The sequence below is a fragment of the Marmota monax genome, unplaced genomic scaffold, assembly GCF_021218885.2.
Source record: "Marmota monax isolate L192 unplaced genomic scaffold, Marmota_monax_Labrador192_F-V1.1 WCK01_AAM20220418_F8-fsc00004, whole genome shotgun sequence".
Lineage (NCBI taxonomy): Eukaryota > Metazoa > Chordata > Mammalia > Rodentia > Sciuridae > Marmota > Marmota monax.
The window spans coordinates 18,992,438-19,010,956 of record NW_026692881.1 but is presented as its reverse complement, the minus strand read 5'-3'; the positions used below and the strand labels follow the sequence as shown (position 1 = coordinate 19,010,956).

General features: G+C 40.6%; 1 protein-coding gene across 4 annotated transcripts in view; it reads right to left on the bottom strand.

Annotated features, from left to right (window-relative positions):
• Positions 1–18,519, bottom strand: part of Cnnm2 (cyclin and CBS domain divalent metal cation transport mediator 2) — a 133,022-nt gene that overhangs the window by 15,810 nt on the left and 98,693 nt on the right. For all 4 annotated transcript variants that reach the window (XM_046450067.2, XM_046450068.2, XM_046450069.2 and 1 more), the window contains 3 exons: positions 15,917–16,060; positions 13,226–13,363; positions 11,035–11,204 (listed from right to left, as the gene is read on the bottom strand). In XM_046450067.2, the coding sequence (XP_046306023.1) occupies positions 11,035–11,204; positions 13,226–13,363; positions 15,917–16,060 (452 nt within the window). The remainder of the gene's footprint in view (positions 1–11,034; positions 11,205–13,225; positions 13,364–15,916; positions 16,061–18,519) is intronic.

The following is an 18,519-nucleotide window of genomic DNA, read 5'->3' as shown; positions in this document are numbered from 1 at the left end:
CTGGCCTATGCAATGTTCTCAATGAGTCTCACTCCTAGATGTCCCAGCCAATGTGTCTTGCTCACATTACCTATGACTACCTCTCCAGGGAGCAGGCATCTCGACAGCACGTTCTTTACAAGGGGTTAACAAATGTTAAGCAACCATTTGTCGAAAAGCAACTGTGCTAACACCTCATGATGTTTTGTTAATCCAGTTAATGCTCGTAACTCTATGAAACAGACACAATTATCCCTCTCTCTCATAAATCAGGAGAAAGGGGCTCATATTTAGTGGTCAACTAACATGCTACACATGCCATCAACTATTATGAACCCCATTATTCTGATCACACTGTATTAAATTATCCTACATTAAATTCTCAATTATAGAAGTTCTTTTTTAGATTCCTTCTTCAGGAGGAAGACTAACTGTGCCCCCCTCTCAGGTTTTTCTTCACTCTATGGAAATACTTGTTTTTACTAGTCCTAGACAATTCTCTTGCTGTAAAAAAGGAACTTAAAATTAAAAAATTACACACACCTTTTTTTTTCCCAGTGCTGGTGATTAAACCCTGGGCCCTATGACCCCAACACCTCAACCCACAATTTTAAATCAACCTGCAAACAAGTGGATGCTGAAAACCCTTGCCATGCAGGTAGGGCCCCACAGGGGGCGCCATGGAGCCCATGGGAAGGCAGCCTTGGCCCTCTAAACAGCTTATAGAGGACAGCACAGGAAGACCAATGATTCGAGCCAATAAACAAAAGCACTATGGGAAAAGGACAAGAAGAGTATAAGAGAGTTCAGAGGGAAAACACTTTCTATTCTCGATAAAGACACATTTTATACACAGGAAAGGAAAATCTAAGGATGAGCAGGATCTGGTTGAGCCGAGAGAAGGGAATGGCATGAAGGAAGGTTGGAGGCAGGTGACACAGACGCCAGGCGGGAGGCTGTGTGAGGGAGGAGGGGTGAGGAGGCTGGAGAGCAGCTTGGTGAGCAGCTCAGACCACAGGGCTCCAGGAATGACGACTAGGGCAGGTGGGTTCCTGGGCAGAGGAACATGGTTTCAGGAAGGTCTAGACAGGCTAGGATGGTGGCCCTTGAGCTGGAAAGAGATTGTGATGAGAGAAATTATGGGTCAAGAACAAACAGAACTTTGTGAAACTGCCAGGGAGAGGACAGTTGGGAGGGAGTGAGAGGGAGTCATCAGAACAGAGGCCGAGCCACGCGAGAAGGCCTCTGGAGAGCTGCTCTAGCAGCGAGGCTGGGAGGAGAGGAAGACTCCAGTTCAGAACGAGGCCTTCTGAAGAGGCTCCAAAGACACAGATGGAAGAAGCTCGGGGGAGATCAGAACTGTGGGTAGAGACCCAGGAGTGGAGGAGAGCAGGCAAACGGGCAGAGAAAAGGACCAGCCCCAGACCCTGACCCAGAGGACCAGAAACCAAAGTGGGACTGGAGAAGCCCGACGAGTGTCTCATCACAGTGTGGCTGGGGGTTCGTGATAAAGCTGGGTCAGCAGCATGAATGAGCACAGGGAGGCCAAGGAGAGCAGTGGAGCTGATGAGGGAGTCGCTGGTGGCCCTCAAGGTTCTTTCCATCGCACAGAGAAGAGAGGAATCAGCAGGCTGAAGGTGGAACTGGCAGCAGGGCGGAGTGGACCAAAGGAAGGGTGCTCAGGACCCAGGGGCATGTACGATCAGTGTGGAGAAGAGGGGCTGATGGGGAGCAAAAGCTGGCTGGCAGGAAGAATGGGATGCAGGGCACAGTGACTGCTGCCAGAGCAGGCAGGGTCCCCCAGAGAGGAGGGAAGACAAGGCAGGAACAGAGATGGCATTGAGAGATGACGAGCAATAAAACAGAAGTTCCTGGTGCCCTGTCAGTCCAGACCACTTATCCATCTCTTCCTGGACTAACCCAGGATTTTGCATCAGAGTTAATATGTACATAGATGCTCTCTGGAAACCCGTCTTTGTAGTCTGGAGTCTCAAGAGTGGCTGTAGGACCATGTCTACCTGAACTTCTGCACAGAGAATCAAATAAAACAGGGCCTCACAGTCTGCAGTGGGTCTGGTGGTTTGTTTTTACAAGCACCAGGCCATGTGTGTTCTGAATCTCTGCAAGTGGGTGTCAGCTCACATTTTTGTGTGTGTGACAAACTATCAGAACCAGCAAGGCAACAGTCACAATCAGAACAGGAATGAGGAATAGCAGTGGGCCTACCTCCTAGAAAGGAACCTTACCTGGGGCAGAACTCCCAGTACTGGGGCCGGAAGTTCCTCCTACTTGACCCAGGGCGAAGATGCCCAAGTCCAACCTCCAGCTCCCACTCCGAAGCACCAAATTAACTAGTATGGGGTGCAACTTTGGCAATAGGATTTTTAAAAGTCCTCTAGGTGATTTTAGCAAGTAGCAAAGTTTGGGAGTCCCCGATTGCAGACTGCAGGTGAACAATGGCCCCAGCTCCAGAAATTATATTCCCTGACCTCTCAAGAGACTTGCAAAAAGGCACAGGGGCTGTGGGTCTGCTAATTAAACAAGGTCAGCTGAAGATCAGAGCACAAGGGCTGGGGTTGTGGCTCAGCGGTAGAGTGCCTGTCTCACATGCGTGAGGCACTGGGTTTGATCCTCAGCACCACATAAATAAATAAAATAAAGGTATTTGCCCATCTGCAACTAAAAAAAAGTCTTTAAAAAAAATCAGAGCACAAAATCGTAGTCATGTCAGAGGATGTCAAATGTCATCCTATGTCTATCAAGACAGGGCCCAAGGCAGGGGAGGATCAGCCATCTTCTAGAAGCTGCTGAGTCCAGATCATCATGCTATAGGAAGAGGGGCACAGTTGCATAGGTTGGTGGCTCCTAAACATTTGGGTTCCAAGAATTAGTAAAACACTCCTCTACCCCCAATGGGTGACCCTTATAGGGTTGCTATTTCATTATCTTCTGTTACCATCATTTCATAAAAGATCAGATATTTTAACCCCACAGATTTAGAAAACATAATTTCAGAATAATAGGACTTCAAACCGAATACATCCAACTTTTTGAAAAGTTCATTGTAACCATCTTTTTCTCATTTTGGTGAAAACTGCTATAGTATCAGCACATAGGAACAACCACACTACATTAATTTTATTCCACTTATAGAATCACAATAGATGAAAGGACCCCTGCAGTCTCTCAGCTCTAGCTGTCTATGACCCTGCAACTGCACGAGCTTTAACAACTGCCAGCCCGGTGCTCTCTCCATAGGGTCGAGCTCTTCTGACAGGCAAGTTTTAGGAACATCCTGGAAACACATTTTTTATTCATTAGTGTGTGTCAGTGGCTCCAAAAAGAGATCTTTTTCAAATAACCCCACCATAGGCAGACTAGGGCCATCCCCCTGATGAAATGGCTTGTCCAGCTCAAAATCAATTATGTGTCTTCTCAGATAACTTCTTCCACACACAAGGAGCAGCATATTGATTTTACTTTTGAAATATTCATAAATTGACTATCACATTACCAAAAAAAAAAAAAAATCAGGACAGGACATAATGAATGCTAGGCATTCCCAGAGGGAACTAGGGCTTTCTGTTTATAAACTGACAAACTAGAAAATCTCACAATGCCAAGCAGAGCTGGCTTCCCAAGTAAAAATCCTAGCACAGAATCCTATCTTCCTTTGGATAAAGGTCTTGGACAACCTCTTCTCAAACTTTCTAAGCACCCACATGTCCTACAGCATCTGCTCCTGTCACTGGCCTTAGAGTGTGGTCCTACGCTATCCTAGCAGGTGCAGCCCAAGTGCCGTGGAGCAGAGACATGAGTGGTCAGTTGGCCAGGCTGTTGCAGACGACTTTCTCAGGTACCCCAGGACCCCTGCTCACCCTCAAGTGCAGATTTTTAGAATTTTGTCTCACTTTTGTCTTTCAGATCACTATCATAGAGCATCCCGTGGGGCTTGCCAGGGGCACAAACGTGAAGTGGTCACCAGCAGTTCCAACAAGAGGGGAAGTACCACCCAAAGGTGCCTGTGGCTTTCCATCCGGAACTGCAGATGTAGGCCTAGTGTTCCAAGTTTGCTTCATAAGATTTACTTTTTAAATTTTGGAAGTTAACATGGTGGCACCTGCCTATCATCTCAGCTACCTGGGAGGATGAAGTAAGAGGAGTACAATGTTCAAGGCAAGAAGATCCTGAGTTTGTGACTAGCCCCGGCAACTTAGCAAGACCCCATCTCAAAATATTTAAAAGGGGTTAGCGATAAAGTTCAATGATAGAGTGCCTTGGGTTCCATCCCAATCCCCATAACTGGAAAAAAATATATATATATATACACACATGTATATGTTATTTATGCATGTACATATTCTGCTAGTCAAAAATTCAATTTATATATATTTTCAGTCATCTAGTTGACCATCTTCTAACAAAGTGCTTATAAATACACTGGCACCAAGTTGTACAAATTTTTTAAAAATAGTGTTAATGCTGGGTGTCCCAGTTATATTTTTCTTTAAAATAGGTGTATTATCTGTACTTGGCTCAAGATTACAGATCCATTCCTACACACCCTGCCCTTCAAAAATAACACCCTGGCATTCAAAAATGCCAATACTGAAGGTTTAAATTCTCCTCCCAATAACAAGTGAAACCACATAGTTTTGTCAAGAACCATATGAATTCCAAGATGCCACCTGCCATCTCCACAAAAAAACAATAGTTCATTTTAAGAAAAATATCTTTTGAATCCATGTCAGAAGCTCTGAAAGAGTATGAATAGGCAGGCGATAAAAGAAAAAAATATATTAATCTGAAGCATGAAATAAACAAGAAAAAGTAACTTCAGGAAAAAATATATATATAGTCAATTGGCAAAGAAAATGTTTTCCCATCATCTCTTTTTAAAGTTTGTTTTATTTTTATTTATTTATTTATTTTTAGTTGTAGATGGACACAATACCTTTATTTTATTTATTCATTTATTTTTTACTCGTAGTTGGACACAATACCTTTATTTATTTATTTTTCTGTGGTGCTGAGGATCAAACCCAGGGCCTCACACATGCTAGGCAAGGGCTTTGCCACTGAGCCACAACCCCAGCCCCATCATCTCTTATGTTTACAAAAATAATAATTTGGTCATGTGCTGTGGAAAAGCAATCATACTATCTTTCATTTGATTATACAGACATTTTACTCCTCAAACGACCACTGAGTCCTTCGTTATAAAACACCAACTGTGTAAGTTATCCAGTGATCTATTATATTTTGTCCATTTTTATTAAGAAAACAATTTACAGCAGTTATGGTTACTATGCCCATGCAATTCTTTTTACTTGACATATTGCGGGGGGTACCAGAGATTGAACCCAGGGGCACCCGGCTACTGAGCCACATCCCCACCCCTATTTTATATTTTATTTAGAGACAGGTTCTCACTGAGTTGCTTAGCGCCTCGCCATTGCTGAGGCTGGCTTTGAACTCGTGATCCTCCTGTCTCAGCCTCCCAAGCCACTGGGATTACAGGCCTGTGCCACTGCGCCTGGCACTTGACATACTTTTGCATGTGCTTTCTGCTTTTATGCTACCTAGTGGTGCCTCATTATGATAACTTAGAGTTTGATTAGTTATTGAGCATGTGAATTATTTCTATTTTATAATTAATATATTTGTATATCTATATATTTGCATAGATATAGCTTTGTAAAACAATGGTTTATTTAGATGTGAGACTGCTAACTTAAGAACCTGAGAGGTTGATAGCACTTTTTCTGTATACTATTTAGAGTTTGGTTTTTTTAAAAAGATTTTTTTTTTTTTTATAGGTAGACACAATGTCTTTATTTTACTTTACATGGTGCTGAGGATCAAACCCAATGCCTCACAGGCGTGCTAGGCACGTGCTCTACCTCTGAGCCACAACCCCAGCTCAAGATTTTTGCTTTCTAAAATCAATAGTGGATGCTTAATTTAGTTGCCTTTCTGATATTTATTGATACAAGCATAAAAATTGTTTACTACTTTAATTAATGTGGCGTATTTTGATTTTGTTGTTTTTATATTAAACTAACCTTTCATTCTAAAATAAACTCAATTCAGTCACCATCACAATGAGTAACTCTTTGGGTATATTGTTACTATCTATGATCTTTTTATTCAAAAATTCTACATCAATGTTAAAAAGTGACACTGAACCATAATCTTATGTTTTAGAATTAAGCCCATATTATAAAGAACGCATTTGACTATCATATCATCTTGTTCTATGATACAGAAACATTGAGTTCTTCAAAGTTTGATGTTTTTTTCCCTATCAAATCCTTTATTCCAGCTGCTTTTTTCAGAAATGAGAACTTTTTTCATCTTTAATCACACTAATTATGAAAGACAATATTGATTTTGTTAATTTTTCTCTTTTGGTAGCACTGAACCCAGAGCCCCATTGACACCAGGCGAGTGCTCTACCACTAAGCTGCATCTTCAGCCCCAGTTTTGGTAATCTTTTTTTTGGTGCTGGCGATCAATCAAGCATGCGAGGCAAGCACCAATGCATATCCCCAGCCCTGCAGTTTTGGTTATCTTTTAAAAGAACCAAATCTTGGGTGGTGCACACCTGTAATCCCAACAACTTGGAAGGCTAAGCAGAAGGATCACAAGTTCATGACCAGCCTTAGCAACTTAGCAAGACCTTGTCTCAAAATAAAAAATATAGCTCAGTTGGTAGAGTGATTCCCTTGAATGCACAAGGCCTTGGGTTCAATTCCCAGTGCCACAAAAATAAATAGATAGATAGATAGATAGGACTAGAGATATAGCTCAGTCTTAAAGAACCCATGGGTTCAATTCCCAGTCCCTTTATTATTAATACTACTAATAAAATGGGCTGGGGTTGTGGATCAGTGATAGATCGCGTGCCTAGCATGTGTGAGGTTATATAAATAAATAAAACAAAGGTCCATCAACAACTAAAAACATTTAAAAATTTAAAAAAATAGGAAAACCAAATGTTGATTTTATTTATCAGTTATAAGGTTTTATTTTTTAGTTTTTTTTTTTTGGGGGGGGGGCTTAAGTTTTGAGAGGAAGGAGAGTATCTAATTGTCTTTAAAACATGATAATGCCCTGAGGGCTTTCCTCAAGGAGAAAATTGGAATGTTTCCTTTTTTTTTTTTTTTTAACTAATTTATTTATTTTTATTTGTTCTACTTAGTTGTACATGACAGCAGAATGCATTTCGATTAATCTTACACAAATGGAGCACAACATTTCAATTCTCTGGTTGTACACGACATAGAGACACCATTTGTGCAATCATCCATGTACCTACAGTAATAATGTCCTTCTCATTCCACCATCTTTCCTACCCTCATGACCCCCCCACTTTTATTTTTTAGTTTATTTTTATGATATTTTATTATTTAATTTGTTCTTTTAGTTTATTTTTTGCAACATAATTGTAGTTTTTTATTTAAGTACTTAAAATTTCTTAAAACTGAATAAATGGCATTACATTACTTAATAGTCTTTTATGGTATACTATGTATTTTAAGATATTCTATATATTTTCTCCCTAATTCAGTTGCCATTAATTCTAATATTTAATAATTATCTTTTTAAATAGGTAGCACATGCCCACAGTAAACAGCTCAACCTCCACAGTGAGAAACACCCCCTTCAACTCTACTCCCCACTCCAGGCCTTATCCCAAAAGGAGACAATTACAACCAGCACCTTTCAAGAAATTTCATATATTTATGTTTGTGTGAAAGAAAAGTCTAGGGTTTTTTTCATTCACACAAACAAGAACAAGTTATACACACCCACGGTGCCTCAAATATAAACCTACATAAGAAAGTTTATCACAATTTTAACACGGATAACTACTTTTTGATTATGCTTTTATTCCTAATTTCATTATGCTCCATGCAAGAAGTTTTATGAAATTCCTATGTTTTTGTATTTATTAGAGTGTACACTGTGACACAGTAAATGATCAATTTTTATGAAAGAGTGCACAAATATTTTTACAATATATTTCTCTGGCTTTTTCGTTTTATTTTCTTCAAATCTATTCTTTTACTAGTTATGCGATTTAAAACTACTATATAACTTTTCTTGGTATGCTTGCTCTTTTATGATGGTGGAAAAACAACTTTACTGAGATGCCTCAAAAAAGTAGGGATGGAACCACCATAAGACTCGGCTTGGTATTTTCCCCAAAGATCTAAAATTGGGATACTACAGCGATAACAGCCACCGTATCAACGTTTATAGTACAACGATTCACAGTAGCTAAATTATGGAATCAATCCAGGTGCCTGTCACTGGAGGACTGGATTAAGAAATCATCCCAGGGGCTGGGGTTGTGGCTCAGCAGTAGAGCGCTCACCTCGCACGTGCAAGACCTTGGGTTCGAGCTTCAGCACCACATAAAAATAAATAAGTGAAATAAAGGTATTGTGTGTCCAACTACAACTAAAAAATAAACATTAAAAAGAAATCATCCTATCTCTCTACCTATCTATCTATCTATACATACACAGAGTTCTACTCAGCTATAAAAATAATGAAATTGTGGCATTTGCCGGTACACAGATAGAAATGGAGAACATCATGCAAAGTGAAATAAGCCAAACTCAGAAAATCAAAAATCAAATGCTTTCTCTCATATGCAGAAGCTAGAGTAAAATAAAGAAGGAGGAAAGGATAGGATAACAAAGAACCAATCAAATATAAATTAATAGGCAAGTGAAAGAAAGGTCTAGTAGAGAAGGAGAAGTGGGGGAGGACAGGGAGGGAAAAGGGGAGCTCATGAGCTGAAATCAATTTCCATGCATGTGTGAGTCTGTTGGGATGGACCCAACGACTACATATAACTATAAAGCTCTAATATAAAAAAATCTCCACCAAAGTTGTGTTCCTCGCCATTTCTACATTTACATATAGGTTTTGTTAGGTTATTTAAGGCATATATTGACAATTTAGCTTGAAAATCTACATTTCTGTTTAAAACTTGAAGTTTTAGCCTTTTTATATATGTGTGGTAGGAGTACTTTGTATTACGTAATTTACAATATATTCTTTTAATTAAGTTTATTCAAACCATTTTCTTTGACTAAATTACACTTTATTTCATCTAGGGCTTAAAGTAAAAAATGATGATTCTATGTACAATTAGAGTCACAATGTCAATTACTTAAGACATTTTTCTTGAGTCAAAAGGGATACTCTGTTATTTTCTGAGTACCCCAGGTAACTGGTCAGTCTGCTAAACTCTACAGATTAAATACCTTCACGGGCCTGTTCATCAAGTAATCAAAGTATTTATAACACCCCATGACACTGTCAGTTCAACAAACCTATCAACTTACATAAATATTTAACAGGAGGAGATATTCAAATACTAGTACTTATACATAAACACCTTATCAAAAAATACATTTAAAAGACTTGCTTATAAATAGACAAGGATTATAAAGTTCCTTTCCTATAACATTTTAAGACCCATGGACTTCTTTTATAGCAACAGAGCATTATCCAATCACAACTAAATAAAAGCTAACTACACAAAAATAGACAACAGAAAGCCACATTATTTGTTACTACTGAAATTCACAGTATCAATCCTCAAAATTCTTTTAAACAACAACATTTAACTATAACTCAGTTCTCTAGGCTTAGGGAATAGGTGAAATAAATGAAATATCCCCACTCCCATGCCCTCAGCTTTGAGCTTACAATATACAGAATAAAAGAAGAGCGAATGAAAGAGGCTCAAGTTAGTAGATACTGAACTCATGAACCTGGAGACGGAAGCTGCTAAGAGTGGCATGCAATCAGCAATCCAGAGTGTCTTTCTACTCTTTCCTCCTGGTCCCAGACACCATGATCCTGCCCAGATGAGGGATATCTGAACACAACACCTGGCAGAGTTTCTGACACCTACACATCTGAGAAGAGTTGTTTTCAAGTAAAAATGACCTTTTTTTGATTCAGAAAGCTGGGGCCTTGCAGGACTCGTATAAATTTTAGGTCCTACCAAGTACTAACTATATTCTTATAATCATGCTTCCACTTCATATCTAAGGAATAAGAAATATCAGAAAGCTTAAAGTGCTAGTATTCGTGCATTGAAAAACTCAGATTTCCTGAGAAAGTGACTCGCCAATAAAGAGGTACAAACTGGGCGCCTTAATCCCAGCAACTCAGGAGGCTGAAGCAGGAGGATCACAAATTCAGGCCAGCCTCATCAACTAGGCGAGGCTCTGTCTCAAAATAAAAAGGACCAGGGGTCAGCTCAGTGGTAAAGTGTCCTTGGGTTCAATCCCCAGTACCAAAAGAAATTAAAAATTTAAAATACAGAGGTACAAGAAGTCATGAAACCTGGGATTTTATTCACTGTGATATCCATCTTGGTCTCCATGCCACAGGCCGTGTGCTGCGCACTGAGATGTAACAAGGCCTCCTGTCAACTCCAGCACCCAAGCCCCACGGGGGGTCAGAATGGATGGCCTTCCCCTTGGGTGGTAGATGGTGTTCTAATGAGAGGAACTAGTTACCACTGCCTGGAGATGCTGTCCTCCTTCCATCAGTTCCTCTGTCAGAGTCTATAGTTAATATTAAGGATAAAAACAACTATAAATGGATTATTTTGATGGTGCTAATGGCTTGGTCACTATGTAAGGCCAAGTCCTCATGAGGGATGAAAAAAGAAGAGAGGTTCCCAAGGAAGCCGTGACAATAAGTTTCAAACACCCATTGGGATTTGGACAGGCACAGGTACTTTTCCAAACTCTTCAAAAAAAATACCAACAACCACATTCACCATCCTTCATTCAGCACGGAGCCTCGGCCATCACCAAGTGCCCTTCGGTGCTGTAAACTAAAGTAACAGTGGCACTGCTTTCCAGCAGGATTATTTTACAGACATGAAAACAGATGAAATTCTCCCCTAAACAAAAAGTTAGGACACCTTGACACCCATTCACCTCCACCAGGCCTCCTCAGACTGAAAAGGCGGGTGTTCAGTGAAGCAAACAACTGTTGAATAATTCCTCTGACCTGAAGAATGAGAACGAAGTAGTCTACAGGTCTGTTGCGCTGGTAGAGGTAGTACTCTGGGGCTTTCTTGTTCTTCTCATCATACTTCAGTTCCTGGATGACATTGGGGTGCTTTAGCAGCCTTAGAAGGATCTTCTCTGACATCTGGGATGGGCTAAATGCTTCTACTTCTATAGACATAAACACAACTTGACATTACACTTCAAATGGGCGGAAAAGATCATGCTAGTAATTAAGGTGTTCAGATAGCAAGAATACTTGGCATCAAAGTGATACAACATGGGTGAACAAGGCTTCCGTCTGGTGATCCACTGGGGACAGATTACCTGGGAGAAATTAGAAAATGCTCAATTCTCAGGTTTGTTCCTTTTTAATCTTTCCTTTTCACCCTGTCATTGGGTTCGGTCTCATAAAAATGCCCTATGTTTCTGACATGGAAATGAAAACCCATCAGCAGCAGGCTCCTTGAGCGCCAGGAGACCTCCAACAAGCAGGACAACCAGACTGTCCAACGACAGCGGGAGGAGGAAGCCAAGGTCGGGCAGCGCCGAGGCGTGGGTTAGTACCGGTGCAGACACGGGCTCCCCTCCACTTTCCCGCGCAACTATCCTGCGATTCCGGGGACCACGGAGGGAGAGAGTCGGAATAAAAGCAAGGCCGTGCACACATCAACATGCACTCCAACTTGCCAACAACCAAAAAAAAGTAATGTTGGTCAGCACTGACAGAGATAGGAGCTTTCTTTAAAATAACAAATGTCCAAATTACTGACTTGAGGGCGCTATTCCTGAAACTGGACTTTATGGTTTCTCAGAGGCAGAGTAGGATAACATTCAGCTTTAACATGTGGTTCTTAAATGATGAGGACAATATTATCGGAATTAGAAGAAGAATAATAAGCAAGTTAAAGATATTGTTTTATTTTTATTTTTTAAAAATTAGACGCTATATATGAGCTATAAATTCTGTATTCACTTCTGTGACTTTTTGGTAATAAAAAATACATAGCAGAAAATTTGGAAAATAGAGAAAAAGAGAAGAAAATAAAAATTATCTATAAGCCAACTACTTCGATAACCATTCAGAGCAATTTGGTGAGTATTTCTTTCCAGTGCTTTGCCTAGGCATGTATGCCTGTGTACGCGTGTCTGTGTACCACAGAAACACAACTGTGATCTTAATGTACACATAGCTTTAGGTCCTGTTTTTTCCCTCTTTACATTAAAGTCATGGACACCTTCCCATGTCATAAATGAGACTGTGAGCACTTCCATGTATCTGAAAGCGTAGGTAGCATTCCGCCACGTGGTTGTTGTTGGCCTTCTTTTCAAAATATTTTAAGTATACTGCATGCAGTTGAAAGGTACTGGCTGCCCATCTTGGAAACAGACGTCTTCTACAAGCCTCTGGGTACTTTCACATTTTCTCACACTTCCCCTGGCCAACAGAGCTCACCCTTCACCTAGGGAGCCATGTGGGGATGTGAGAGGGTTAGTCAGTCTCTTAAGTCCATTCAACCTTGACCTCTCGGGAGCAGTCAGTGCCGGCTGGGTTGGTGGCTTTAATAATGTGAACACTTGCCTCCTGGAATGGGCCCAAGTTAACAATCTGATTTGAAGAGGCCACCAAGAAATCCATGTCAAAGTCCTTAGAATTTCTGATTTCATCAAAACCATAAAAGATAGAGATTTAAGTCTGAGAACCTATGTTTCTTCTTTGCAAATCATAGCACCTGGGTTACCACTGATGTCCAACTGTTCTTCCAAGGCAAGCTGAAGAGAGAATTACTCAACTGTCCAATCAAACGAGCTGTGTCTGGTTTGCACTGTCAGCCTACTCCGCCAGCTGGCTGGCCCATGGACTTAGCTGGAAGGAGATGGCCTGGCCTACTGAACACATGCAGTGTGGCACTGACATTCATCCTTACCTTTCAGACCAATTTTAAGTTACTGGTCCACCCCTGGTAAATGTCTCAGAGGGTTCATGCCGACACTGAACACAGGAGAGGAGAGAATTTAAAGAGAAAAAAACAAAACAAAACAAAAAAACAAAAAAAAACAAAAAACAAAACACAAAAGTGGCATTACTTATCACCCCATTTCCCAGTCTCCACCCCCAGCCCCCCACTCAGTGCTGGTGAGAAACGGCTCCAGGGCTGGCAGCGATCTCAAACTGTGATAAGCGCACTTGCCTGTTGCTAGGAAACGGTGCATGGCCAGGAGAAGCTGCGGTGATATTTTAACCTTCATCTCGCTGTCTGTCTGCTTAAAGGCAGAAAAATCTTGCTTTCTTTCACGGTGGGCCACTTTCTTTTTCGTTCTGTTATCGGCTGAGGGAGGAATGAGAAAAGAAGGAAAATAAGAAAATTCAGTCTTTTAGAACAGGGATCTTTTCAGATGGAAGAGTCAAAGCACACCGAGAGGCCAGCCCCTGCAGGAGCGGCTCTAGGCTCCAAACACCACGCAGGAGCAAGGGGCAAAGTCCCACCAAGTTGGCCTGGAGCACAGCCACCACATCAGACCTCAAGAAGGTCGTCAGAGAGCCCTTATGTCAGACATGACGGGGCAGACAGGCATGCATGGCCTCCTGCGACTCAATGTCACCATACTCCAGTGAAGAACTGCCACCTGGACACACACAAGGGACACTGTCTCTGCCCTTAAGAGGCTGCCTCGCCCCAGAAGAAAGAAAATAACATACAAACAAAATCCCTCAGGAAACAAGAAAGCATTCACAAAACACTATTTTAATCAATATCTTTTGACTTCACTTCTACCACATGCCATGATTTCCTCAAGGTCAAGTGAACATGAAGAAGGTGATCCAGAACAGGGCCGAGCAAGCCTCCCCTGGAAAGGGGCAGGGAGTGCAGACCTGGGGCCCCGTGGGCTATACAGCTTCTGTTACACGATCCACACTGCTGTACAGCAAATGAATGAGCACAGCTGGATGCCAACAACATTTCAATTATGGACACAGAAATTTGAATTTCATTTAATTTCCTCATCACAAAGTAATTATTCTTTACTTTTTCTTTCAACCTAAAAATGTGAAAAGCCCTTCTTAGCTTGCAGACTATACAAAAATAGGTGACAGGCAATCATGAGCTATAGCTTGCCAACCCCAATCTAGAAGGCATTTTATGCCAAATTATTTTTTAAATTTTTTTCTCTGGACAAAGTAATGATCAAGGGGGAAAAAAAAAACTGGCTTAAAGACAAGACCCTAATTTCTTGCTCCATCTCCAAGAACCATGAGTCACTGCATTGTCACTTCCTGCGCAGGGCTAGACAGACTGATTACAAGGCTTTTCGTGGGGAGAAGGCAATCGCATCTTATATGCTTTTCTTCTGTCTCAAATTCTTCTGAAAACCAGACATTATAGATCAACAATATACCTGAAATCACAAGTTCAGCCCTGAGTACCATGCTGGGTACAAGTACTGTAATGGGAAGGACCACTTCTGTAGGAAAGGAGTCCAATCCCAGATAAAAGAAGTTCAACTAACATTTCTATTAAACCAAAGTAGGTGAGATCTCATAAACACTGTAAGTTGTCTTTCTAATGACAAGAGGTTCCCTGGGAAAACACATAAGCATTCAGAGACACACTTGGTATTCATCAGCAAATTGGAAGGCAGGATGAAAAGAATGTAAACACGCAAATAACAACATTCTCTATTATGAGGCCTTGACTACCTTCCAAGTGTCAAAAGGATAAAGCAGATGTGGGAAAGTGTTTTCAAGAACTCTATACAGGTTATCAAGGATGGTGGAATGTGACGGACATCATTATCCAAAGTACATGTATGAAGACACGAGTTGGTGTTAACATACTTTACATACAACCAGAGATATGAAAAATTGTGTTCTATATGTATAACAAGAATTGTAATGCATTCTGCTGTCATTTATTTAAAAAAATCAATTTAAAAAAGAACTCTATACAGTCATTTATGTATGATGTGTCAAAATGAATTCTACTGCCATGTATAACTAATTAGAAGAAATTTAAAAAGTAATAAAATGTATGGTTAAGGCCAGGAAAAAGAAAAAAACCAAAACTCTGCACAGATGTGAAGGGAAAAATGGGTGCATTTTCAGAAGATGATGCCTCAACCCACTGGGCAGTTCATGTCCCCCTCCAAGCCACGTTTCAGAGCCAAGAGAATAAATAGAGCTAGATGTTCTCTCTACCCCATCCCAAGAACCCCCAACCTCTTAGGCCTTAGGACCTCTTTGGCAATGACTCCTGTAAGACTGTCCCATTGCTAAGAGTGGGATGGGATGTCCTCTGTCCAGCAATTCAGTTGTACACTTGAATGAGACAGGAAGCAAGTGCAACACTTAGCCCAGGGTCAAGTCCAATGTCTGGACAAACAAGTTATGAATATTTTCCTACCCCTCCTGCTCTGATCTAAGCCCAAGGATCCTGAAACATAGAAATCTAATCAGCTATCACCCATCAATTTAACAAACCCTATTCACTTTTGAAATACATGAATTATAAGCTTAAGAAGAAACTGAAATTCATTTGAAAACAATTTGCCCAGGTGTATAAAATGAAAATTAAGAACAATGTAAAATACATTTGAAAACCAAGAGCAGAATTTCCTGTTTGGGGCAAGCAACATGCAGATTAATGGTCAAGAGAAGCTGGCTTTTCAAAGAACATTGCCACTCATCATTACAGAATTTGTCTCTTCTTCCCCCTTGATAAAGGGATGGGAATACACTGAGAGGTTGTACCCAGCCTACACACATCATGCTTAAGTATAAACAGAGGCGGACAACGTGGGAGAAGAAATGTCAGATGACTCACAAACAGCATGACAGAAAAAGCAATGGTTTTAGGAAATTACACTCAGATGATTCTACTCACTGTATAAATCTGTTTCATCTAGAATCTCAGATTTGATGATTTCTTCAATCACATCTTCTAAGGTGACAATTCCCAGAACTTCATAAAATGGATCCCCTTCTCCCTCATTGTTCACCCGCTGCACAATAGCCAGGTGAGATTTACCTTTAGAGAAGAGAAAAGAAAAAGTTGAAGGGCTGATTTTTGAGATTCCCTGAATGACATCTTATATGTGATTATTGTAAAAATGGTAGCAAATCTTTTGCAGCAAAAATGTCATACCAAATTATCAAAGTCTGTATTTCTGTACTTGAAATTGGTGTGGAAACAAATGGAAAAGCTTCCCGAATCACTGAAAACATTAAGGTGGGACCGGTTTTGCACACACAGTCCTGCGACACAGTCCTCTGCTCACTCAGGGATGTGTCTTCAGCGCTGGCAGCTCCTCCTCCGGAAAATCTTACAAACTGTCACTCGAACAGAGCAGTTGTCTCTAAGTGTGGTCTGTGGACCTCCTAAAGGGTCCTCAAGACCCTTTGGAGGTTGATGAGGTCAAACTATTTTCCTAAGAATATTAAAATGTCATAGGCCTTTTCCCCTCTTTTTATACTTGAATCAATGGCACAGAGGCACCTTGCTTAGCCCAGAGCCAAGCCACGGGAGTCCCCGGCACAAGTGAAAACTACTCACCGCGATATGCTTCAAGAGGACAAAGAGTTCATTTCTCTTAAGAATGTTCTAAATAAAGCAATACACATATTTACTCCATTAGATCTTGACCCTGAGTACACCTCTTTTAATATTCTACTTGACAAAATGGGAAGAATCATAAACATTCTGCTACATTCTGAAGTATAATACCTGCTTTGAGGGACAGCATCTGTGTGACTGCTGCCAGCAGAACCGGCCACAATTTTCTTTTCTTTTCTTTTTTTTTTTTTAGTGCTAGGGATGGAACCCAGGGCCTTGCTCATGCCAGGCAAGTGGTCTACCACTGAGCTAACCCCTCAGCCCAAGTCACTTTTTTATCGAATGCCATTTTTACTTAAAAGAATGACTGTCAGACAAATTATGGTTATTTAGGTGTATTTGGGAGACATTTTTGCAAAAATGAATAAAATGATCATGTCACATCAAGGAAAGTCATGGGCAGTGCTTGCTGTCAGTGATTAAAAACTGAGATTTCAACAAAAAAACAGAATTTTTTTTTATCCACCACTAGGAAGCTTGGCAGCTTCTCAGTAAAGATTTTTTTTTTAAATGGGACAGGTGATGATATTAATGAATGCAACTTTTAAAATACTGAATAATGCATATGTGTGAACAGTTTGAAAAGCTGCATAACTCAGTGAACCAGTATTTTTTGTGACTATGACAATGATATTACAAAATCACACTTAGATAAATGATCTGCTCCAAGTGCAAGACAGAACAATGGGACTTTTTTAAAAAAAAAGAAATAATTTTAGATTTGCAGAAAAGTTGCAAGGGTAGGAGAGAGTTCCTATGGACTTTTCACCCAGTTTCTCTACTGTTACATCTTGTATAAGCCATTAACTATTTGTCACTGTATTTTAGCCATTAACTATTTAAAAAATTTGACATTGACATGTTGCTATTAAATTAACTCCAGACTCTATTTGGATTTTACTTTTTTCCAAAAAATGTTTTTTCTCTGTTTCATTGTCCAGTCCAGAGTACTGGGTTGCATCTAGTTGTCATGGCTCCCAGTTTCATCTGGTCTATGACAGCTTCTCAATCTTCCCTTGTTTTTTATAACATTGACAATCTTGTGTGTGTGTGTGTGTGTGTGTGTGTGGAGAGGTAGGGTACTGGGGGACTGAACCCAGGGACCATTTGCCACTGAGCCACATCCCTGGACCTTTTCATTTTTGATACAGGGTCTTGCTAAATTGCTGAGACTGGCCTTGAACTTGCATCAGTCTCCTGAGTCACTGAGATTATACCTGTGCACCACCACTCCCAGCTGATATTAACAATCTTAAGAAGTTCTGGTTGGGTCTCAGGTTTGTCTGATGTTTTTCTCATGATTAGATTAGATTGTGTCACTCCATCACAGAAGGGGTTACCAGATACTCTCATGACATGGTTGATGATGTTCTCCTTCATCATTTGGTTAAAGTAGTGCTTCCCAGGTTTCCTCATGATAAAGTCACTCATTTGCTCTAATTCTATTTTTAGAAACAAGTCACCAAGTCACTAAGTCAAATCTGTCCCTCAAGGGAGGGGTGAGGAAGAGTAATTGACCTCTACTTCCTGGAGTAGGGGGGTATCTACATATATTATTATTTGGAGAGGAGTGTATCCACACACAATCTTGTGAAAAGAATATTTCAGCCAAAGAATTTTAATGGGACAGAGTATTGAAAGTCCATTGTTTTGATTTTAGATTCTATAATGCAATTACCTTTTTTTTGAGGGGTGAGGGCAGGTACAGGGGATTGAACTCATGGGCACTCAACCACTGAGCCACATCCCCAGCCCTATTTTGTGTTTTATTTAGAGACAGGACTCACTGAGTTGCTTAATGTGTCGCCTTGCTGAGGCTGGCCTGGAACTTGCGATTCTGCACCCCGCCCAGCCCCCCAGCCTCCTGAGCCTCT